We start from the raw sequence: 25,417 nt of genomic DNA on the forward strand, positions 1-25,417 counted from the left end.
CAGTGGGAATTACTTCTTAGTAAGCATGCGTAGTACTGGCTATCAGGAATACTTTATTGACAAGCAATTCAGAGAATGCTCTGAAGGGATATGATGCAGTTCTACCGCTGGCTCTGTAAGCTGCCTGGGTGAAAGACGCCCCCCTAGGAACCTCATGTGAGCCACTCTGCAAAAGAACAGAAAGTGTAAGTGTAATCACAAGTAATTATTTGTTGCCAAAGAACAAACACCGCTGAAATATTTTTTCAGAACAAATCACCTGATGACAGAACCAGAGAGCTATCTATACATAGCCTTAAACACCAGTACGAGAGTCTGCTGAGGCTGTTGAGATGGTTGATTCTTCAGAAGCAGGACTGCTATTTTATGAATATGCACGGAAGAGCAAAACAGTGACATTCGAGCCTGACAGGGCAACTTATGAAAAGAGGCATACCTATTGACGGATGCACAAACTGTTAAGGTAATACGGAATATGTTGGGGGAAAACTGCATGTAAAAGTAAGTATTCGAATACTACAGAAAACAGTATTTAGCATCTTATACCAACAGTGGCTATACCTGAGAGCCATCATCAACTTATCACAGAATCAGCCTACAGGAGTCTTATTCCTCATTAGGTATCAGTTCATTTCGATCACTGATTAATCCAGGAGAAAGGGGCAAGGAACAAGTATTTTTTTTAAAAAAACAAGCCAATTGGTCAGACGGTTACAGCACCTGGAAAGCAACAGCAGAAATACAGACAGCCTGGAAATGGTTAATGTTAGGACAGGTTAAGAGCCTTCCTGTTAATAAAGTATCGCAGAACCCAGAGCACTTTCAAACTTTTTTTTTTATACTTGAGGATAAGAGCAAACAGGAAATTTTTAAAAACTTAATTTATTTAGGCTGACATATTGTGAGAGGCCGATACTGCTTTTCAAACACAAACCCCAAATCAGCCTGAGTTCTGCATTATTGCATAGCACCATAAATCCAGTTACACTTTACAAATGGTCAGGCAAAACTGAAAGGAATAATTAAGTGCATATGTCTTCATCATCATTTATGGGCAAAAAAAGAGAGAGACCTCGTTCCAGAGTCACAAACCCTGCAGTTATAACTGTGTCTCTGAATTCCTAGGAGAATTTACTCTCTCCAGTCTCATCTGTGGTGGGACCTTAGCACTGCAAGTAGCAAGGAAAAGCACCTGCCAACTTTGTAAGCACAGACGATATACGGCATTTGGTCATGGCAAAAACTGTCAGTGTAAAATGTTAACATACGTAACATACAAACAGACACATGCGCTCCTTCTGCTTCTCTCTCTCTCTCTCTCTCTCTCTCACACACACACACACACATTCTATTTCCTATTCTAAATACTTTACAAAAAGCTTTTTCATAATTTATTTTCCTAACATTATTGCTTTTTATATTTATCATTAAGAACGCTGGAATAAATTAATGCTTGAAAAAGAGATTCAACTGCTTTGTAAAGGGGAGAAAAGGTGCAGGTAAACTAACAATATTCCTTTTCCCTCTCCCTCTGCCTCGTGTCCGTAAATCTCAGCTCGCTGATAATATCTCAGCTTTTCTTGCCACGTAGATCTGAGAAATCCCAAACAGTGGTTCATCTGTGTTTATTTTTTCTACTAAATATAAACTAGATCACGATTTTGGATCTCCTTGCCGGTCCTCTCATCATCTTCATCTGACTGAGACTCCACTTTGTTAGGATTACCATATTCATATTCGATGGGCTTTGGATAGCTATAAGGGTAGCCGTTGTCATCAAAAAACCTTCGAAATGTAAACTCATAAAAAGCGTGTTCGGGATGTTTACCATTTTTATACCACCCATTAAGCGTGTCATTTACATTCCCTTCCTTGTCCTCACTCCACAATTTATCTGGGTCAACTGGATCAAAATTTGACGTGTCTGTGGGATGAGTAATTTTAGGAATGTAACAAGCTGGCTGTTGCCGCAGATCACTTGAAAAATCAGTAGACTTAAAAAAAGGATGCGCTTTTATTTCATCTGCCCCATTCTTGCCTAAGCGATCTTCTGGCCCTCGGCAAAGCTTAATAATCAGGTCAGATGCTTCTGGAGTTAGTTTTGCTTGTGGCGGGATGTGCAGAGAAGTTTTCCAACTGATTACCTTTATGCAGAAAAAAAAAATAGACACACAAAGATTAGAAGACCAGTTTTACCCATAAAAATGAACACAAGATGACCAACGAAAACAAACGCCAGCTCAATGTCTTTGGTAAATGAATTTCTCGAGACATACTGGCACCATGGGCCGAAGGTTCTCATACAGCCTGACACAGCATATGCCTAGAGTTTCTGCACCTATACACATATGCAGCATTCTTCGTAGCCAGCATTCTAGAGAATGTGCAATACAAATTAATTCACATGGACTCCCTTCCCACCCTGACTGACTCATCTGTTCCGTGCTGTCATCAAGTGATTCCGAGCCTGTAGCCCAGGTGAAAGATCCCAGCAACACCACCCGTGATTGTATTAACAGTCTTTTCCATCAAAGAGCTCGTCTCGACACGTGACCCCCTTGCGATAAAGCAAATCAACTGGGATGAGTCTCGTTCCTCTGAAACAATTAGGGATGTGGCGGTGAAGCCCAGCAACTCCATTTCCTAAGAAGACACAATTCCAGCCTAGTAGCCCGTTACAAGTCATAACTGAAATGCAAATGAGCTCTGTGGCAGACAGCATCATGGAGCGTTTATTCTATTTAATGGAGTGTAATGCCTGTCAGGTTTGCGCAATATCATCTGTTTATGGCAGTTATCTTTCAAATTGCTAGTGGAACACGTCTGAGAAAGGTATGACACCAGATTACCTTCATCTGTGTTTCCAATGGTGTATGAGCCAGGAAGGGAGGTTGTCCCACTAACATTTCAAAGAGAATCACCCCAACACTCCACCAGTCGCATAGCTGTGTATATCCTAAAGCAAAACACACTCAACAGTTAAGACAGAGCAATACCACTTTTCGCTTTGAGAACGCACCAGCCGTTTTGTTTCTCTAAAAATAAGACAGCATACAATATGTTTTCAGATCTCACCCATTCATTGCTCAAGCACAGTTCTTCAAACACTAACCCAGTAATGGCAACTGCCATTATTAATGAACCCTAATACCACAGCTCCTTCACTTGCAGCAAAGTAATACAAATTTCCATATATCCATAACACAACGTATGACAAAAGACCGAGAAGAGTCAGAGTTGTGATAAGCCCGTAAGAGGTACAAAAACATTAACAGATTTTCAACGTGCATTAAATACACCTCAATCCCGTGCGTCTGAACTCGGTGCTGTATTGGTCCCCCCGAATGAAGTTTATTGACCTTCTTTATTGAACTAGATCCAGGATCTCTTTGTGGAGTTTATAAGAGACCTGTGAGATATATTTTCATTCCATCTAGATATATTGCATTGTTGGAGGGTGGCAGCCCTCTTCTATTAGAATGCTAGCATAAACTGGACTCCAGCGCCCTCCCCCATTACTTTATGGATACACTGTTACAAACAACCATTTATGGTCTTATATTTAGAATGACTGTGCCACATACAGAAAGAGATGGTTCAACACGCCTGCACCTGGTTAGCTGACTGTAGGACCACTTTACTATTACACAGTTGAGAACCTTACTCCTCCCCCAAGAACCAAAACAAGTGAAAGTGGTACCTGTTCGTAACAATACTTCGGGTGCAATGTAATTGGGTGTCCCAACAAGTGAGTGTGCCAGACAGCGCTGGTGCTGGCGTGCCGCTCTACGTTCAAGTGGCTTTAGCCTGTCTCCACACCTACAGTTTGCTGGATCTCCCCATTCGTTACTGAAATCCATGCTGTCTTGACGCGGGTGGTCGCCTACAATGCAGAAGCACTAATTTTAAGCTTTATTTCTTGACCAAGTGGCACACAATTCACAGAAGCCCTGTGAGCGTTCTTTAAGAAATGATCTCACTAGGTAAAAGAAAGCCTCCCCCCCCCCCCGCAAAAAAAAAAAAAAGTATTGGGGCATTCACAGCATCTGTCATACGTTATAGGGAGATGATTGGTGGAAGCAGAGGTCTTGGAATTCAGTCCACAGGAGTGATTGAATCACCTGCCATATCTGTAACTGGTCATTTCCAGCATACTGATTCCATGTCAGCCTTGTGAATGAGTTTCTCAAAGCCTGTCAAATATGACTTTAAAAACCACTTTTTTGAACACAACATCACTTATTTCTGAACACACACACATATGCACACAAGCACACACACAGAGGTACTCTGGGGTAACAACTCTGAAACAAAAAGGGGAGGGGGATTTTTGTCATCATGTTACCTTGCTACAACTTCAAAAGAACATATTTGACTGCTTGTGAGTTTTTCATTACTGATTCTCCTTTACAGATTCTTAACTAACAAAAAACAAAGGAAATTTTCCCCTACCAAGCTGCCACTTGTTAATAAACAAACCCATGCATGGTTTTGTAGATGGTCTTACATATCTCCCCCTCCCCCACTTCAGCCTGAGCTCGCTTGAAGTCAGGCCATGGGTTTTTACTTTTACGGTCTCAGAGCAAGAACTGAAGTAACAGATTATTGAAGAGATTTCGTAAAGTAACCCTCTCCCACCCCCATTTAGAGCAGGTTCATGCTGCAGATTCTACAAATGCAAAAAAGGCTTATTAGAGTTTGTTCTACATCTTTTCCTGTGAGTTAGCTTTGGAGCACAAAAAAAGTGAAGAAAAACAAAACAAAACGAGATAGCTAACAAAGCAAGGGCAATTCACAGTCCAAGGCTGCAATGCTAAAAACAGCTTCCTGGAAGTACGTACCATCGAATAAAATGAGACTTACTTCTGAGTAAACCTACCAGGTTGCTCCACGAGTCCTTATGTTAATTTACTAGGTCTTGACTGAAAAGGATAAGGATTTCTGAGTTATCTACAAAAGAGAGCGATGAGCAGTGGACTGACTTTGAACAAGGGGGCGTTTGGTAAAACGTTTAAAGAGCCAGTCCTGTGCTGTCGTGCACACCACGCAGGCAATTTCTAAGCAGCACTGGTGAGCATGTTCCTAAGAATGACGCTGCCCTCATGCACCCACTTCTCCACAGCGTTATCTGATGCTGCCCCACAGACACAGTTCCTGGCATTCCCTCTACTCCCATTTGACTTAATAATGTCCCCCCACTTGACTTAATAGCTGTTTGCTCAACTCCACCTCCTCGTCCAGGTAACTATCTGTTCTTCTTTCTATCACCAGAGCTACCTTCACCCATCCGAGGAGTCGCTTTCATTGTGTTGTCAGAATCTCTAATGACAAGCACATCCAGCACCCATCCTTGGCCACCCTGACAATCATGCAAACCAGATACCCAACTGCCACCAATAGGTTTGGAAAGTGAGAAAGTGTCAGCCCTTCTTCTATGGTTACTTGTAAGGAACACCGGCTTTTTAAAACCATCTCTGGGGGTCTGCCAGGGAAACTTTTATAAACTGGAAGAGACTTTCTTTCTCTCTCTTTCAGCCCATCAGTGTGCCACAATTGTAGGCATATGCGTAGTCGAATATAACAATATGCTCCAGTAACTTTTCGGCATGACTGTGCTTGCAAAGCTGAGCAAAATTTATTCATTCGTTTATTTAAATTTCTTAAACTCAGCTTTCCTTTTGGCTCAAGTTTGCGTCTTTCTCCAGGAACATTCCCCCAACTTAAGTGGCTCTTCTTCCAATGGATGGCTGGATCCACCCCAGTAAGATATGTGCCGGGAGTTTAACCATACAAGAATATAACCATACTTTTTTGTCTTGGAGGTGTGGATCTGTACTGGGAGAGCTGCAGTTTAAAAGCTGTGTGTGTGTGTGTGTTTTAAAGGGGCATACACAAGGGATAGTCTTCTGGGTAATATTGGTTTTGCTTTAAATAAATGCATTTCTTCTGTGAATTGTGCTACACCGGCTGGGTCTGCTCTGTTTTTCTTCCGGGAGGATGAAGACCATTTCCAAAATATCAGCCACAGAAAAATTTAATGCATTGGCTGGAGAAAATAATCAACAAAACGCAATCTTTACAATGCTAATGGCGCTTCTGTACGTAATGCTGCACTCTTTCTACCTGTTCTTTCCAAACAAATCTTGCAGAGCCAAACGTGCAGAAAGCATCCTCTTTTTGAAGGTAAAGCCAGCAGTCAAGAGTTGTTTGGAAACAACGGAGCCACTTTCAGGGGAAACAATTCTCTTACACCAAGAGATGGGAGTTCCAAGAAATCACGTGGCTTGGAAACACACATTAAGAAGGGGACCTTCACTACAAATACGATGTTAGGCATCAGCACCCTTGATAACTATGCCACAGAATGTGCTGGTCCTCAGTCAAATGAGAAAATGCAACTTTTGACCAGAATACACTTTGCAGGCAAATGCTAAAAAACAAATCATGGTAGTCATGACATACGTAAGAGGACTAGATTTTTTTTTTTTTAAGCTGATTTTGGACAAAAGGCTTCTCTTACCACTCTGGTAGTATTTGGAATCATGTGTCCATCGAAAACCAGTGCAAAGGCCAAAGTCAGTTAACTTGATGTGGCCGTCACGGTCAATCAGAATGTTGTCTGGTTTTATGTCCCTGTGAATGAAGCCCATCTTATGCACACTTTCAACAGCACAGGTCAGTTCTGCTATGTAGAACCGGGCCATATTCTCTGGGAAAACACCCATTCGAATCAACAGGCTCATCATATCTCCTCCCGGAATATAGTCCATTACGAAGTACAAATTGTCCTTATCTTGAAATGAATAGTATAAACGGACTACCCACTCATTGTCAGCCTCCGCAAGGATATCCCGTTCAGCTTTAACGTGAGCTACCTGGTTCCGAAGAAGCACGTCCTTTTTGCGCAGGGTTTTTGTTGCATATAGGGCATTTGTATCCACCTTCCTTGCTAAGCAGACTTCTCCAAATGCCCCGATTCCAAGGGTCTTAATCTTAACGAACATTGATTTGTCCATTTTAGCTCTTTTGAGACGGATGTAGTTGGACTCCTTCTGGCACAGCATTTTCCTCATTTGATCCTGGGCTTCTGGGGACAGCCCAACCTGTGCAAAGGTGAAATTCAGCAAGTGAACAAACCATCTTCTGTTTGAAGCAACATCTAGAGACACATTTAAGATCAGCAAATAAAAACTTTGGGCCCTAGGTATTAAATAAGGAACAATGCTGCCAAACTGTTAAAACAAAACAAAACAAAACAACGTGTTAGGAGTCATTTTTTTAAAACCCTTCAAAACAACTACAACAAAAAGACACAAAGCATGAAGTCCTTAGGAACTAGTTAAGGGATGGTTCTTCAAAAATCATATGCCAAGAGCCATGCACCAAGAGATTCAGGACTGATGAAAAACTGTGTTGGCAGGGTTTGGTGAAAATACACACGCTGGAGGCAAGGCCTTCCTGCTCCTCCCTTAAAGCCACGCGTTTCTGGAGGAAAGGAAGACTGTAACTGCTCTCCTTCATGGAAACCTTCCCATATTGCCAACCGAACTAGATCTGCTCATCACTCTTAAGACAAGCTGATTTAATGCAAGTGTGCGTGTGAGAAACTGAACTTCAAACGACATAAGACATGACATGAAAAAGAATCTGGCCAGAGAAATAATATGGGCTCTAAATAACTGGACCGCTTTCAGTATGCAGAATGGAAGCGGAGGGGGGGGGGGGGACATGACCGTGTAAATTTATTGATGAACCCTTGTGCAGAGCACAAGCCATAAAGTGCTACAGAACAGGGAAGGGAAAGTGAGATTAGTGAAATTAGTAACCTGATAACAAAACAACGTCCGAGTACAGTAAAAGAAAACATGCTTAACTTGAAATGCGGGTAAGCATGCAGAGTCTGTAAGAAGGGATCCATGCTATTCTTTAAATACAATACTAGGTCTCCAAAATATTACTTGCCTACCCAGTAACGAAGGCTACAGATGTCAGGAAAGCTTCCAACACCTTAATAGTTTAAATCAGCTGTTAGTGAAAGTGAAAAGGAAAGAGACTAAGCATGAACATTTCAAAAGAGCAACAATTCTAACTTACAGGTTCATAAAGACACAATTTCACAGGAAGAATGTTTGAGAAGGACAACTAGAGGGAGACTCAAAAGCACTGAAAAGTACTTCACCCAAGAGTCCACTGAACCAGAAATCCATAGAATCACAGAGTTGGAAGGGACCTCCAGGGTCATCTAGTCCAACCCCCTGCACAATGCACGAAACTCAAATTTACCTACCCCAAATTCACAGGATCTTCATCGCTGTCAGATGGCCATCTAGCCTCTGTTTAAAAACCTCCAAGGAAGGAGAGCCCACCACCTCCCGAGGAAGCCTGTTCCACTGAGGAATCGCTCTAACGGTCAGGACTTGGTCTCCAGACCCCTCACCATCTTCATCGCCTTCCTCTGGACCCGTTCCAGCTTGTCTATAACTTTCTTAAAATGTGGTGCCCAAAACTGAACACAATACTCCAGATGAGATCTTACCAGAGCAGAGTACAGCGATACCATCACATCACGCGATCTGGATGCTATACTTCTGTTGATACAGCCCAAAATTGCATTTGCGTACCATGACGCGCACCTGAAATACTTCTGCTTATTCTGGCATTGGAAAAATTAATCAGTCAATTCCACTACTTCCCCAACATGTGTCAATTTGTTACAAAACAAAGAAACTCAGTTTGGATTTGGATTATGCCTAACTGCTGGTGTCACAGCATCCATCCGTTGGTGAGGGGATCCCAAGTTTTACTCTGACGGTGCCCTACCACAGGACAACATAACCCATAACAAAAAATGAACAAAACCTATTGGTACTCAGTCGAGCAGCAGACGGCAGCAGGTTCTACCTCAAACAGTGACCACTTTGTACGTCAGCAGCAAGTTCAGACTCTGAGAGAAAGGTCCCAGGGAAACGAGCATCACTGGTATTTGGGGAAACGAATGCTTAACATCCCTGGCAGAGCCCAGCGCGCTTTGTCTTCGCCTCCTTGGTTGGGTACTTATCTGCCAGCTCCAATGGGTTCCCTGCCTCTCAAAACTCCTCCAGCGGTTTTCGCCATGACATACAACAAAAGGGAAGTTGCTCTGTTGCACTTCTGGAGACTAGATTAATTTTCCTTTCAGTGGCCAATGTCCCACTGCCCATTTACCATCCCACCTGCCTGCTTTCCTTTCCTGATTTCTTTAATGGATATTTTTAGCCACATACTCTTCTTCCAAAGTGCAAGATACACCTTTACAAAGAATGGCATGAGAACTTCAAGTTCTTATCTGACTCCACCCAGGCACCATGATTAGAGCACTGTTAACCTTGACTGATAATGCTGGAGAACAGCTTCACAATTCTCACAGGATTCTCTTACCACTGATAGGATTCTTTTCTCTGGCCCCAATCCCTGCCTGGGATTCCAACTGTATGTCCTCAGACAACTGTCAAGAATAAAAACAGCCCACAGAGCAATTCTTATTATGCCTGCCTGTACTTGGAGAGAATCAAACTGTTTATTTCTTAATTTGGGGAGATTGAGAACTCCCCCCCCCCAAAAAAAGGTAGTTTCTGTATGTATGCTCTACATCAGAAAGCTGACAATAATTGCTGATGACATTTTAAAGAAACACACATCTGTGGCTTGAGGCCCAGGAGGTACCAAACTGGAAGGAGAGAGAGAGAGAGAGAGAGAGAGAGAGAGAGGAAAAGAAATAAAGCACACAACAAAAATCAACATGAAGATTTACGGTTCTATCACCTAACAGATGACAACCATCTGCAAACTGACACAGAGATTGCACTGTCTGGAAGGCAGCAGCTGATGATAGAAAGTAGCTTCCATATAATCTGACAAATACATAAAACTTTGCTTTCGTCTGAACTAGACCACTGTTCACACAAGTCACTGTTCACACACACGGCAGCATCCTAGCATAACTAAGGCAAGGTAGATAAAACAAATTTAGTTTAATTTGCCACAGGCGGACAGACGCCTCTAGATTTTCCTGTGTAACTACACAGCCAAGCAACCAATCAAGCAGCCAAGCCGGAGGAAGCCTTCAGATGGGTAGAAAAAAACCCATTATACCTTCCATACCAGAGAAACGGAAAATGCGTACATTAAATTATCCAAGGCCCTGAGGATTGTGGTGAACTGGATACAAACAGGACGGATCCCTGACTAAACATGCTGAACGTGCCTCATGAAATTGTTGCAAAAACAACACTTTGCACACGGTGAAGTACAACAGAAAAGATAACTAAAAGGCTTACCCGCATCATTTCATTTTCCAGCTGTTTCTTACGATGCAGTCGCTGCTGATGAGACTTAAGTATGTTTTCCACATGCTGCTCCATAAAGAATTTGAAAGCCTGAGGAGAGTAACTTTGAATGCGGGACTCCCTCCTTTCTTCGTCCCTCTTGTTTTTCCGGACAGGGACAGGCGAGGTTGTGATTAGCTTCTTCTCTCTGTCCGTTCCCTCACTGCTCTCATTCCTTTCACTCTCTTCGTCCTTAGGTAAACTGAGCTGATCCTCTTTGCTAGGTTTCGCCACGGATTCGTAGGGAGCGACAGATGGGCTGGGGTGTAGTAGATGTTTTGGGTATGGTGGCGGTGGACCTTGATAATTTGGAGCCTCTGCTGCAGGTGACATGAGGGTCATACTGGTACATGGCCCCTCAGGAAGGGAGACGGGCTGGACTGCTTGCATTGGTTGTGACATCCACGAAGGGTGAGTAGGAGCTAAGGCAGTCTGCAGTTCTGGTTTCAACACCCGCATGCTTTTTACTGGCTGTTGGATAGGAGCAGGAGTGACAGCAGTTACTGTGGTGGCCGAAGGCTGTGAACTGGTCGTATGACTCTGCCTATTTCCAAGGGGATTATTGAAGGAATTTGATCTTCCTGGAATATTTGGTTGCCATGCTGGGACTTCATGTCCATTGCCAGATGAGGACTGGGGCCAAGATGTTGGAATGCCAGGCATATTGATGTTGTACAGCTCCATATTGTGGCTGTTTCTATTTGGCACTATGACAGACTGTGGAATGTTTCCATTAGGATAAGCTGAAGGGACCACAGATCCTCCTGCTTGCATTTGCAAGGCTGTAGGGCTTTGCCGGTTAGTCGGAGGTATTGGGTAAGGAGGCGGCGCTTGGCGATTTGCTGAGCTACCAGGCACAATGTTCTGATGAACAATATAATCGGTCTGACAATTGCCATTTTGTACTCCAGCCCTGCCAGAGGAAAAACTAAGTTTGCTGTTAACTGAATTCTGCATGATTATTGGCTGCCTGCCAACAGGAACAGAACTAATGCCTCTTTGTCCCTGTGCAGAAGGATTCATAGGTGATGGGTTCACGGGTGGGGGAGGATAGCCATCCTGCCACGCTCCTGGTGGTACTGGAGAAATGCGAGAGATCATATATTCCATGCTACCGGAATAACGTTTGGTTTGAGAATTTGTTTCCCAGGAAGAAGGGGGAGGAGTTGTTCCTCTGGGGGGTGGTGTCTGCCCTCTAGGGGGTGGAGGAGGAGGTGTAACGCTTCTTACTTGAGGTGGAGGGGGTGGATTCACTCTTTGCCCATTGCCAGGATGAGCCTGGGCAAACGCTGCTATTCCAGAACCAGACACGGGTCTTCCTGTGTCAGCCTGAGGCACCGGATTTTCTGAGTGGAAAGTCAGGCCATCTCCCAGTGCAGGAGCATGTCTCTGGGGCACCAAGGATTCCTTAGAACCTTTCCAGCTCTGTCTGCGGCTAACTGATTGCTGTACACCCCCTGCTTTTTTGAAAGAAAGGAAACATCACATTACTATCCCATGCTGTATCGGTTCAGGGAATTTAAATAATTAATTTCCCTCACAAGTGGAACAGAAAAAACAGGCTCACTTCAAACGTGTCGGAATAACTGATGCAAAGGATTAACTTTCCAATTACAAAACGTTAATCTGAAAGAACTGCTATTTCTTGGGAGACCGCCTACATATCTACGCACAGAAGGAATTTCTGTGCTCATGGGTTGGCTCTCTTATGCAAACAAGCCGCCTTTTTTGCCTGCGCTCCAGGACATTGGGTAAGGCAAACGTGGTTTGGTACCCCGTCAGGATTCAGCCAAAGACATGGCAGGTGGGGAAAGGATTAAGCATCTGTTTCCTCTCCCATCTGCTCTAGACCCCCGGCTCCCACCAGCTTTTCACTACACAGAAGGTGCTGGTGTTCTGTTCTCCAGAACTCTGCAAAATGCATATGTTTGACACACGCACGCATGCATACACACACACACACACACAAAACCAAGACTGAGTTCTTACTATAAATTGGGCTGCAGAAGAGTTCTTTGAACATTTTGAAAGGATGCACAGCGTATACTGCTAGACGTGTCCAGTTTTTTCAACATCTCCTTGCTCCTACAAGCTTTTTACACACATGCGCGCGTACAAGCAATAACGAATTTCTTTTCTGCTTGCTGGGACTACCTATAGAATATGCATACCTGGCTGTTTTGGGCCTGCATTAATTGGTCTAGCTGCGGCTGCTGCCATCTGTTCCCGCCGAGGATCTTGGTAGCTTATTTTACTGATGAATTCGATTGCTGCCTCTATGCTGTGGCTTTTGGTGTGCATTAGAGCTTGTACAACCATATCCTATTTGAGGGTGGGAGCAGAAGAAAGGTTTCAAAATTGCAACAATCCACAACAAAAGAAGAGCCATAAAATCATACCCTGATTGTAAACACAAAGAGATCCACAAGCTAACTTTTGTTTAAAATTCAGCCAATATCAGTTGCTAAGCTCTTTATGATGATTTTAAAATATAACTCCGAGAGCACCATGAAAGGCAGTGCTGGTGATTAGGTTGGAATCTAATATGATTACTGGAACAGCGGTCAGGTTTTTGTAAACTCCTCTAACAAGTAAAAAAGAAAATTATCACGTCCACCCCGAAAATGACGTTCCTCAATTACTAAAAGGAGGGTCCGGTCCATCCTCCACACACCACACAGTGAAGAAGAACTTCAGTTTTTTACCTCATCAAAGCCAGCAGCCTGTAGATCTTGCAGCATCTGTCTATTAACTTCCAGTGTTCCTCTCATTGAAGAACTCGCTTCATTTGCAAAGGGAAGAAGAGAATTTCGGATTTCCTGCAAAGCTTTATGGTAGGTGACAAACTTGGGAGGGTTTCGACCTTGTCTGGGATCTTCACTTGATATTTTACCCACTCTTTGCTCTGCTTTTGAAGCCTCTGATGGCTTAGGCAAATTCCTAAGGCTCTCTCGTATTTCTTGCAACATCTGCCGACTGCTACCAGTATAATTACTGGCAGGAAAAGTTTTAGGCCTCATTTGTCTATATCCTTCTGGCTTCTCGCTTCTCTTCATTAAAACACGTAGCTGTAGAACCTCTAAGAAACAGTCACCTTCAATACGCTTGTTGGACAGGTAACCTCAAAAATCCACCGTGGACCTCGGTTCTAGTAGTACAGTGCTGATTCCAACTTAGACCAGCCAACCTAAATACAAATGGGGGGGGGACACTGTTATGTGCTTGGAAAATGCTATAGACCCAGCATTTCCCCTATTACATTGATTTTCACTTCCACTTTAACCTGAACAACCTCACCCTAGGACGAGGGACTCGGGCACAGAGATTATCTGCCTTTGGTACAACCTCACCCGAGGATGAGGGACTCATGCGCAGAGATGGACCTGTCTTGGGTACAACCTCACCGTAGGACTCATGCACACAGATGATCTGCAAAGAAATGCTGACTGATGAAACTTTCACCTGACTTGGAATGTGCGTTCTCGCTGGGAAAGACCTGAGGTCGTTCTTGCTCCTGGAGTACCAGTCAGCAGCTTCCATGAACAAGCTACCCCAGTAGGCTCTTTTAAGCAGAGGTTCTCAGCCTGCGGACTGAGATCCCAAAATGTACTGTGATTCTCCTGTAGATGGGTTGTGAGTCCAGGAACACAGTGAAATGAGACAGGAAGCTTTGGGAAGCTCAGTGGTAAGTTTAGGTTTGCCTCTGCATAATGTTTAAAATGACCCTGACACAGCCCCTGGTGCTCAGAAACGCTATGTATGTGCTTATAAACACAAAGCATGAAAAACATACTACAGACTTGTTCGGTGCTAACTGATAGGAGAGTCTGGCATTTTATGCTGGGGACAAGGAAAGCAGATGGGAGTTGCTTTTCATATGGGCCCCGAAAAGGGGGAGTTTCAAACCGAGATTAGTCAGTTGCTTTGAGGAATATCTTGTGGAAACTCACTCCCGTTGGGGGACATTTTGTCATCTCTAGTCTTTTAGAAAGTTAGTTAAAGGAGAGAGCCAGTGGCGGGCAGTCCAACGCATGGTTGCGCAGAAGTAAGTCTCAAAGAACTGCGACACTGTTCCTGGTTGTTTCCCACCTGAGGTAGCAAACCGCCTTTGGAACTGAGATTACTTTCAAAGGGTATTTGCTACATGTCATCGGGCGTCTCTCTTCAAGAAGAAAGAGAATCCCACTGTGCCTTGCCCAAGCCTAGAGTATGTCGTCCGCCACATCCACGCCCGAGCAAGCCAAGCGGCCTCTTGGGGTGCCAAGCCAGCAAAGGCAGAGAGCTGACAGGTGGAGCCGACGGGCACGGTTTCAGCCCCGCCAACACCTTTCAAACCCGTATGTCTTAGCCAACGACGACCCCCGGTTTCGCCGGCGGGCTGCAGAGGCAGCGCTGCCTCCTGCGGACTTTGGTGAGCAACAGGAGGGAGGGCAGACAACGTCCCCCAGCCCTGCCGTTGCCGCTCCTCGGCCCCGCCTGGGGCTGCTCAGGGGGGCATCTGCAAGTTGCCCTCGACCCCGCCAGAGAAGGGTGACTGTACAGCGCGCACCACCAACGAGCGGGGGCGAAGGAAGGGCGCTGGCGCCTGAGGCGTTCTTCGCGAGGCAGCGAGACGGCCCGTTATCCTACCCGAGCCTGGCCGTCATGTCACGCGCAGGGCCTTCGCCAGTGGCCAGCCCCTGCGCTTTCTTCCCTGAGGCGGAGCGGGAGCCAAGCTTTCCTACCCACCTGCCTGAGGGAGAGGTGGCGGAGCCTGGGAAGCCGCAGGGGGGCGGGGACGGCAGCGGCACTGTGGCAAGTCCTGCAGAGAACCACACAAACGTTTCGGCTCCCGGCGTCAATGGCGATGGCGGCGGCGCTCGTCCCTTCCCGCCCCCCTGCAAATTCCTTCTCCCCCCCCCCCCGTTTAGTTCCGGGCTGCCATTTTGTCCGTGGGCCTGTCGCCCATGAACCCCGGATATGATACTCTTTCCCGGCTTCCTATGCGCTTTGCGCCCGTCGGCTCTCTCCACAGACCTCTCTATGGTTTTCTCGCCCTCCACTCCCGCTCGGAATGCGGAGAAGTGTGAGCGTTGCGTGAGGGCGCCGTCTCCACCTGGCGGAAAGGAGACGAGGGCTGACCCGTGACACTCGGGGAGAGTGCCAATGAGGCAAACCAGTAAAGGGGAGTGGGGCGACAGTGGAGGAGAAGGCGCGTTCGTGAACTGATCTGTGGGCTATATCTATATGCCGCTTGTGCCCTGGCCCGGATGGCCTAGGCTAGCCTGATCGGCTTCGGTCTCAGAAGCTAAGCCGGGTCGGCGCTGGTTAATATTTTGGGGTGGGAGGCCACCAGGGAATACCAGGGTCGCTATGCAGAGGCAGGCAATGACAACTCACCTCTCTTAGTCACCCTCAGTCAGTTGTGACTTGGCAGCACTTGACACACACCCATGCCACCTGTGGCGAAGGGCAGGTGCCAGTGCCAACTTTTCTGTCTTGCTTGCTTCCCTCCTCCCTTCCCTGGCCGGCAAATACTGAAACGATCGATTGCAAGAATGCCTGTCGGCAATACTCGGGGGAGGGCCTGCTAGAGATCCTGGGAGCCAGGCACGTGAGGGGTGTGGGGACCAAATCCTACGAGGATAGCTGAAGGAGCTGGGTATGTTTAGCTTGGAGAGGAGACGACTGAGAGGTGACAGGATCACTGTCTTCTGGTACTTGGAGGGCTGTCATATGGAGGATGGTGCGGAGTTGTTTTCTGAACCAGCGGGTTGAAACAAAATCAAGAGTGTTCGGCTAAACATTAGGAAGGCCTTCCTGACGGTTAGTGGAGGTGGTGGGCTCTCCTTCCTTGGAGGTTTTTAAGCAGGCTGGATGGCCATCTGACAGCAGTGCTGATTCTGTGAACTCATTGTGTAGGGGGTTGAACAAGATGACCCCGGAAGTCCCTTCCAACTCTATGATATGCTGCAAATAAAACACAGGGGGAAATTGTGAAAAATAATGGAATGAGTCAAACGTGGTCCTTCCAGTGGAATAACGGTCTCTCTGGGAGCAGACCGAGTGTCCTGGGTGCAGGATGAGGTGTTTGGGCGTGAAATGAGTGAGCGCTCCAGGTCTGGACCGGTAATCCCTGGAGCACAAGTAGTGGTTTGGATCTGAGATGGCGATGGCAGCCCTCATCTCTTCCCGCGCCTCTGCCATTTTGTCTGTGGGCCTGAGATGTGCTCAAAGGGCCCACTGGGCTAAAAGGGATATGCCTGAAGGCCCATTAGATACAGTGGGCTCCATTGAGAAACCAGAGTAACAACGAAAGTGCAGAATGAAGTCTGAGAAACCCCTCCTGGGCACAAAATGATAGTCTCCAGAATGGAATGGAGGTTCCTGGGATCAGGTAAACTGCTCTGGAATGGGAAGGACAGCCCCCAGAGCAGAATGATGGTCCCTGGAGTAGACAAGAGTGTTCTGGGCCTGGGAGTGCAATGGCTGTTCCGAGCGTGGAATTGTTTTACTTTGTTTGTACCCTGCTTTTCTCCCCAACGGGGACCCAAATTGGATTGTGTCATTGTTTTGTCTTCCATTTTATCCTTGCAACAACCCTCTGAGGCAGGTTAGGGTGACTGTGTGACTGGCCTAAGGTCACCAAGCTAGCTTCCTGGTGGACTGAGGGTCTGAACCTGGGTCTCCTAGCGCCTGGCCTGTACCTCTCTAAGTACTATACCACGTGTGGCATGAGCCCTTGGCAACAGAACAGTGTGCACTGCTCAGTCTGAGACATAAGAACACACACACTTTAGTTATTTACAGCATGACTTTCTCAGACAGGCTGCTTTCATTCCAGACCTAGAGCAACCAGTGGGCTGTTGTTCTAGAACCAGAACACACCTTGTACTCCCAGGGATCCCATGGTCTCTTTCCTTGTTTTAAGCACCTTGGCAGCATTTCAGTCTGCGTCACTGGAGCCTGCCAAAGGCACTTGCAATCCCTCACTCCCAGTGCATAGGAAGGAATTTCAGAGCCCCTTATGTCCAGCGTTCAGTTTAGTACGTTCCCATGCAGCAGCATGAGCCTGCACAGCATGAGGCGTGCCATAAGCAGCAAGTGGCCAGTTTCAGCTTTTTCTTCCTTAAAGCTGGGACCCCTGAGGAGAGCACATCAGGACTCAAGTATTGTAGAAAAAGCTATGAGCCGCACAGTTCAGTTGACAAATACTAAAAAGCAACACAACACACACCTTTAATTAGGAAAACAGAAACACAGAAATTAATGCAAGAAAGGACAGTTGTGCAGGCAAGCCAGTATCCTCCCTTTCATAAATTCTCAGGTAGCCAATATGGGGTAATCCCGGAATACACAGGGAATACAGACATTGTGTCTTCCAGCTTTCCAGTTCTAGACATGTTACCAATCAACACTACTGGGTTAGAATCCTTTCTTGAGGCAGAAGCATATATTCAAGATGTAGAAACAGGGAGTGTAGACTGAGGTGGCAGTCTTACGCCCAGTGAGCGCATACAGTATTGCGCTACACAGATATGGAATCCAAGCTGGTTCCAGAAATAGCACTGTTCCACCACAACAACTGGCTGTCCCTGCATGTGGAACCTTGTGTCTGAACAAAGCTCTTCAATCATTTGTGCTAATGTAATTTAATAAGAAAGATACAGCAACCAATTTTTAATGGTGCTTTAATAAAAACAATAGTCCTTAAAGATTCTTTTCAAACTGTTACTTCACAGAGTCTTTGCACTTAGGCACACTTAAGAGTAAGGGAGTGCAAGAAAAAAAAATCTGTCTGATGAGGCCAGTGTAAATGGGATCCATTGTACATTAGTGGTCATCTCAAGACAGAGGCTGTACAGGGAAATCAAGTGTCCGGTGAAGGGGCTCTTAAATAAATGTCACAACTTATTCTTTACAAGTCATAATTTGACATTTTTGATTATTGCTCTCCTTTCTAACATGTTATTATGAACAATATGGAGTTTGGAGAAAACAGGTTAAGGTATTGTATGAAAGTTTCTCCTGGAAACCTCAAGGCACAGAAAGGCGGTAGGCATAAGTTTTCTCACACTTGTGTTCCGTTCTTGAGTTAGTGAAAAATTGTTAATCTGGCTGCTTGGTTTGTATTTGTGACGATCAGATAACTTGCTGGAAACCTAGCAACCTCTTCTGCACATTAATGAAATGTCTTTACTTAATGAAAGGTTGACGTGTAGACTTCTCAAGATGAATATTTGTATTTTGATTCATTCCAAATCATGTCCCTAGAATTAATGGCTGTGTTAAAGTCTTGTGGATCTTACATTTAAATGCTGGAATCACCCTAACCGGATTCTGACAGTTTAGGTAAATACAAATCATGCAAAGAGGTTTTTTTTTTTAACATAAATAGATTCTGCATCAGTTCCATATACAAGACATGAGCTTAAAACATCTAAACTATTAATAGATAGAGTTGGGCTTAAAATGAAATTGGTAGTCTCTATGCGGTCTTTAGCAGAATCACTGTTTAGCCACGGGGTTGTTATAGACTGGTGAATTGCAGTCTGAGACAGAAATGTACTGCTTCTCCCACCTGTAATAAATTCAAAACACAGAAAGTCAATTATGGACTTCAAAACTTAAATAATCAAGACATTGCATTATGTTTTGCATATTAAATCAGTAATACTGCAAAATGTTTTGACATCAACATCCCCAATAATCTATATGCTACAGATGCAGAAGGTTTTACTTTCTCAGCTCTTGGTACACAAGTACAACGAAATGATGATCTTAACAGCACTGTTGAGAAAGTTGGGGCATTAAGAAAGTAAGCCTTAGCAGGTGTGCTCTGAATTCTAGGATAGGATTCAATAAGGCTTACTCCCAGGAAAGTGTCTTTAGGATTGCTTTGTAAATGTGTCACGCAGCATATTTCAGTACTTTCCCCTTCTCTAAAGTTCCTTTTATCAGTTCACTGTCTTTGCAGTCCTCTTGTCTCTAGGGTCCCTACGCTTCTGGGACTAATTCCTATTCAGTTTTCAAATTTTAGCCTCCGTCTCTAGCTCCTCTTCAATAGCAAATTCTTGCTTAGTTTCAGGATTATTACAGATTCATTAACTGCACTGAGACAGATCTTTTTTCCAGCCAAATCACATTTTCCACTTAAGCTGCAAGTTATTGACAGCTTCAATCCATGAGCAATTCAAAGAAGAGCCACAATTCAACTTCTTCCTCTGTATTTATGTATCCCAACCTGTATCTTTGTTAGCATCACCACGCAATGTGTATTGGTAATACATTTGTGGTATGGGCTGCCACAGATTACTTTGGATTTTTTTTCACTGCCTTTCCTGGTCCCCTGGACCTTTTCATTCATGGAGTGACATCAGGCACTCATGACAGCCTCCCTGATGTTTTGACTCCTTGCCATGTACTCAATACAGATTATTTCTTGCTTAGGTGGAATCATTCATATTTCTCTTCCAGCCGGTGTCATCATGGGTGATTAAACCCATGCAAACCTTCATAAGGAAAAGCAGCCCAAATCAGAACCCCAAAGAGAGCACAAGAATTTCAGATGCACATTTTCCCCAGACAGTGGGATGATGAAGGATGAGTCCAGTTAACAGGATCCAGAAACTAGACCAGGAAACTTATAAGCAAACTATGAACCAGTTCAGGTTATGATGCGTTAGGGAATTTTTTTAATGCTTTATTTGCTTGACTTTTACCTCAACCCATTGTTTTCTTTTACTGAATCCAAACAGACAGTTTGCATTAGAAGAACCATGGCACTCCAACAGTTGGGCTAGCATTTAAACCTCCTATCCATGTTTGACCTGACAATTAGAGCTGTCTTTTGTTTTTCTAAGTATTTTAGCTGAGAAGCAGCAGCTGACAAGGTTTAGTGGTTAGAGTGCTGGACTAGGACCTGGGACAAACAAGGTCAAATCTTTTGCTCTGCTACAGAAGCCTGATAGGCGTCCTTGGGCCTGTCACAAACTCTCAACCTAACCTACCCTCACAAGGTTGTTGTTGTGATGACTAAGTGAAGGAAGGGAGAGAGGAGGGGAGGAAGAGTGTGAAAAGCCCTTTTGAATCCCCAGTCAGGTAGAAAAATGAGATATAAATAAGCAATATGATCTAGTGCGGTCACAACCTAGATTTTGTGCTCCCTAAACTTTAACTGGCTTTGTCTCTAAAACAACAACACACCCCTTATTCTTTTTTGTGAGTTTCCAAGTTCTTTGAGCTTTCCAAGGTTCCAAAGAAAAGTTTGTGGGTGTCAATCCTGTTCTTGTTCTTCTATACTTACACTAAATTCCACTCCCAAAATACAGGGTACACAAACTTCTGTTGCCTAAAATAATCTAGGGGAAATTTGCATCAATTTTAACAACTGTGTGTGACACAATAATGTCAGAGATATAAATGAAACCTGTAATTGAAGAAGATGATGATACTGGATTTATATCCCGCCCTCCACTCTGAATCTCAAGAGTGGCTCACAATCTCCTTTGTCTTCCTCCCCAACAACAGACACCCTGTGAGGTGGGTGGGGTTGAGAGAGCTTACCCAGAAGCTGCCCTTTCAAGGACAGCTCTACGAGAGCTATGACTGATCCAAGGCCATTCCAGCACCTGCAAGTGGAGGAGTGGGGAATCAAGCCCAGTTCTCCCAGATAAGAGTCTGAGCTCTTAACCACTACACCAAACTGGTTATTGCTGGCGGTGGCAAAAATAGTGCTGGCAAGGTACTGCAAAATGAATAAAATCCCTACACTGAGACAATGGCTTGAAAAAAATGTGGGACATTGTGGTTCAGGACAAAATGGCAGTGCAGCTTGTTCAGGTGGACAATCCACCGTTAACACATTTGTTGAAAAAGTGTATGTTTTTTAAAATACATAAATGAGAAATCTTCTGTATGTTCAATACAGATAAAATACTTAAACTTTGTGTAGTGATAAGTTATTTGAAAACAATTATTGTACATATATCTGCTTTAAGGACAGAAATACAAATATTTACTGTCTCAGCAGCTATAACTTTGTCATGCAGTGCTGTATTACCTGGATCAGAGATGAAGAACACAGCTTTCATCAGGAATGCTAAAAATGTAAAGCTTATGTTTACCTATCTGCCATGACAACTTCTTACCAACACACAGAGGTCTGTGGAAGCTGCTGCTTCCGATATGGAAACTGACTGAGAGCAATAAGCAACTCACAAAAATTATTAAGGCCCTTTCCATGGCCTAGCATCAGAACTTTGAAATGAGTACCTGGATATAAATGGCTCACTTCATGCTTTCTTGTAAAGTTGTAGAGTATTACATATTTTAAAACACTTAAAACCAGGACCAGGCATAGTGACAAACTCCTTTGATTGTATGGAAATGTTTTCTAATCCATTTTAGATTTTCAAGAAGGAGAGATAATGATCTTCAAAGGCATGAATGGGGTAGTCGATCCTGTGAAGAAATGTATTTTTCTCTTGGGATATTGTGAGGCAAGAAAACTCATCCCTGTGTTTGTTTTTTCCTCTGGGCTTGAAAGAAGGGAGTCAGTGGTGTAATTATCTTCCAAGCACACCTTCTTACAAACACTAATTGAGCTAGCAGACCAGACAATGGATAGATAGATGGATAGATAAATACCCCCCTTCTCTCCCCTCCCTTCTCTGAGCAGGAAACATATATGTGAAAGTATCAAATAGGAATACTATCTCTAGAGACAGGAAAAGCTGTTTTGACCTAAACATACCTGGGTCAAGTGGGTCTGGAAGAAGCTTTGATAATGTTTCTGAGCCATAGGAAGAGAAACTCTCTTCCTGCTGGATCCTTCAGGGAGGACAGATCTCTCACCTGAGATCTAGAAAAGGTGGCTATTTTGTCCATACATCCGGTCTGCCTAGAGGGCTGAAGGACACTTGATATTGTAAAAGGTAATTGTGATTGTGATCTGCAAAAGTTTTTGGCTGTATCTTTGGACTCTCTAGATTAATCACTAAGGTTTTGCTATCCAGAACATATTGATACAAATATGTTTTGTTGTCTGTTGGAAAAGAAAGTATTGTCCTTAACCCTGGCTAGCTGCATCCACTTTCAGTGTGGCAGCAGTCAGACTGCAAGGCCTTTGCTGGGCTCAACATATTTGCTTTGCTCTAATTTACATTTGGGGAAAGTGAGATTGGATGGAGGGGACAAGAAGATCAGAAGCCTTTTAAAATTGACTTTTCTCCTGTGTGCATTCCAGAGACAACATTGCCAAGGAATGTGCACTCTGTACATGGTTCATGCTTTTTTTTTTTTTTTTGGTGTTACCTAAAATGCTGTGGTACAGGTTCAAAGGGGCAACCAACTTGCTAATAAATTCAGGTGGGGTAGCCATGTTGGTCTGAAGCAGAACAAAGTTGGAGTCCAGTGGCACCTTTAAGACCAACAAAGTTTTATTCTGGGTATAAGCTTTTGTGTGCATGCACACTTCATCAGATACAGGTGAAACAGAATTTAGAGTCAAGATGAATAAGTACTAGGTGATTATAGATGAGATTGGATGTGTGAGAGATCTGTGAATGGCAGTAAATTAGCAAGCAAATACAAGAGTTAACAAGTAGGTGTGGGAATAAGGTTTGAGTCCAGTGGTAACTATGAGTCAAATAAAGTTCCATTGGGTATAAGCAAGAACTGAGAGACTTAGTATGTTCATTCGCTAAGATTAATTGAAACAGATTTCTTCAGTTATTACATATAGGTAAGGGGGTTAAATTGCCAGGAAGAGCTAATTGGAGTAAAAATATCTAAGTAACTGAGCAATGCATACAGCTAAGATTGGAATAATACATTAGGTAAAATGTGAAAATTGCAGTAAATTGGTATACAGATAATAAAGCAATTAACAACAGATGTGAGAACTAAGTTTGAGTCCAGTGGCACCATTTAGAACAACATAGTTTGATTTCTGGGTATGAGTGAGAACTGAGTGATTTAGCATGTGTAGTGAGAGAAGAAGCCAATATCTCTGTTCAGTCCTGGGGTTTCCGTTGTTCTGAGTGTTGTAATAGCTTGCAATTCAGCAATCTCCTATTCCCATCTGTTTCCGAAGTTCCTTTGCAATAAAGAAGCTACTTTGAGGTCCCGCATTGAGTGTCCTGGAAGGCTGAAGTGTTCTTCTCTTCTTACATATATTGGAAGTACTCCTTCAAGCACAGATGGCAGAAAAAGTCTTTCAGATCCCCAGACACAATGGACACAAATCTGACATCAAGAATCACAAGACTGAGAAGCCTGTAGGAGAACACTTGAACCTTCCAGGACACTCAGTGTGGGGACCTCAGAGTAGCTGTTTTATTGCACAGTTGCTTTGAATGCACAGCAACCAGTTTCTCTTCTGTCCTAGCTCAGAGACTCCAGCCATACATTTACCAAATGAAGGTATCTGTGATGCCATAATTTTGTAAATTTCAGTACAATGTTACCCTTATGAATAAGGTAGAAACAAGACACCTGTAAATGACCATCCAGGGAAACTTTTTTAAAAGTTCCCCTAAAGCAGGAGTGGCCAACGGTAGCTCTTCAGATGTTTTTTGCCTACAACTCCCATCAGCCCCAGCCAGCATGGCCAATAGCTGGGACTGATGGGAATTGTAGGCAAAAAACATCTGGAGAGCTACCGTTGGCCACCCCTGCCCTAAAGGCTTTTTGCCTTTTAGCGACAAATTTGTGACCATTAGCTCATGATACACAACATAACTTATTTATAAAGCTCTCTTATCCTTCTGCTCTTGCACTCGCTTTCCCTGCTCTAGGTCTCCGGGCAACTTCTGTGGTAGAGGAGAAGAACTTGCAAGCTTGCCTACTGAGGTCAGAAATGTTCAGATGGCAACATGCTTTATTAGCGAGTACATCACAAAGACAACATGGCGGGGCCGGGTCCCCCGTTATATACATTTCCCGGAACAACCTTCTTCCTGGCCAGGTCCAATCTTGGCCAGTTAAACTTCCTGCAACTGATCGCCATAGGCGGGCTGCATTCATCCCTGCCAGGCATCGCCCACAGGTGCGCTGTGCTGTACTTTCCGGGATGAACCCCAGACACAACATTCCTCCTCCCCCTAGTTCAAGATACATAGTATTTCAAATGAGTGGGTGGCTGCTGTTCTCTGTGCGATCGCCGAGGTTCGATCTGGGGAGTTGGGGCTGCTGCCAGGGGTTCTGTAACCGCTGGTTCCTTGCTTTGGGGCACGGTCGGCAGAGCGTTGTCTCGAGCCTGTGGAACTATCTCCCCTGCCCTGTAAGGCTCCTCCACCAGCAAACCCAGCGAGCTCGGCAGGGTTGCTTCTTGCAGCAGCCCCGTGCTCTCTCCATTCCCCACTCCCCTGGTTCCTCCGGCAGGGTGCGGTGACGAAGTTGGTCTATGTGTCTGCGAAGAAGCTACCCCCCTTCCGACGAGACCTCGTAAGAGCGGGACCCGGTGAGCCGCAGCACCCGAGCTGGTATCCACTCTGGCCCACTCAGTCTGGGGCAAGTAGGCTGAGCAGTGGCTTGTGGTCTGTGGCAATCGTGAAGCGCCTACCATACAGGTATTCGTTGAATTTGTATATGCCCGCCACAATTGCCAGTGCCTCCTTATCTATTTGGGTGTAGTTGTGCTCAGCCTGGTTCAAGGTCTGAGAGTAATAAGCCACAGGGACCTCTCTCCTGTCCGGGAGTTGGTGGCCCAGGACGGCGCCCACTCTGTAAAGGGAAGCATCACAAGCTAAAATCACGGGGAGGAACTCTTCAAAATGGTGGAGTACCTCATTTGAAACCAAGATGTCCTTGACCGTCTGGAAGGCCGCGGCCTACTTTCTTCCCCAAACCCATGGGGCACCCTTGTCTAGGAGTCTATGTAGGGGTTCAGCCAGGGCTGCTTTGTGGGGCAAGAATGAGTGGTAAAAGTTCAGGAGCCCCCCAAAACTTTGCATCTGTGCCTTGCAAGTGGGGGCCGGGGCCTGGACTATCGCCCTGATGTTGTCGGCCATTGGGTGAATTCACGTGGCATCCATCGCAAACCCCAGGAACTCCACCCTTGACACTCCAAG

The 25,417-nt window shown here is 44.7% G+C and overlaps 1 protein-coding gene across 1 annotated transcript; it reads right to left on the reverse strand.

Moving 5' to 3' along the window:
* Positions 1–866: 866 nt before the first annotated feature.
* Positions 867–15,268, reverse strand: LOC132573226 (serine/threonine-protein kinase LATS1-like). The gene is made up of 8 exons (XM_060240760.1): positions 15,093–15,268; positions 13,070–13,551; positions 12,536–12,686; positions 10,317–11,824; positions 6,521–7,103; positions 3,701–3,883; positions 2,850–2,956; positions 867–2,144 (listed from the first exon to the last, which is right to left on the reverse strand). The coding sequence occupies exons 2-8, from the start codon at positions 13,418–13,420 to the stop codon at positions 1,638–1,640; spliced, it is 3,390 nt and encodes a 1,129-aa protein (XP_060096743.1). The 5' UTR covers positions 13,421–13,551; positions 15,093–15,268; the 3' UTR covers positions 867–1,637.
* Positions 15,269–25,417: the final 10,149 nt, after the last annotated feature.

This window comes from Heteronotia binoei, chromosome 1, assembly GCF_032191835.1.
Source record: "Heteronotia binoei isolate CCM8104 ecotype False Entrance Well chromosome 1, APGP_CSIRO_Hbin_v1, whole genome shotgun sequence".
Lineage (NCBI taxonomy): Eukaryota > Metazoa > Chordata > Lepidosauria > Squamata > Gekkonidae > Heteronotia > Heteronotia binoei.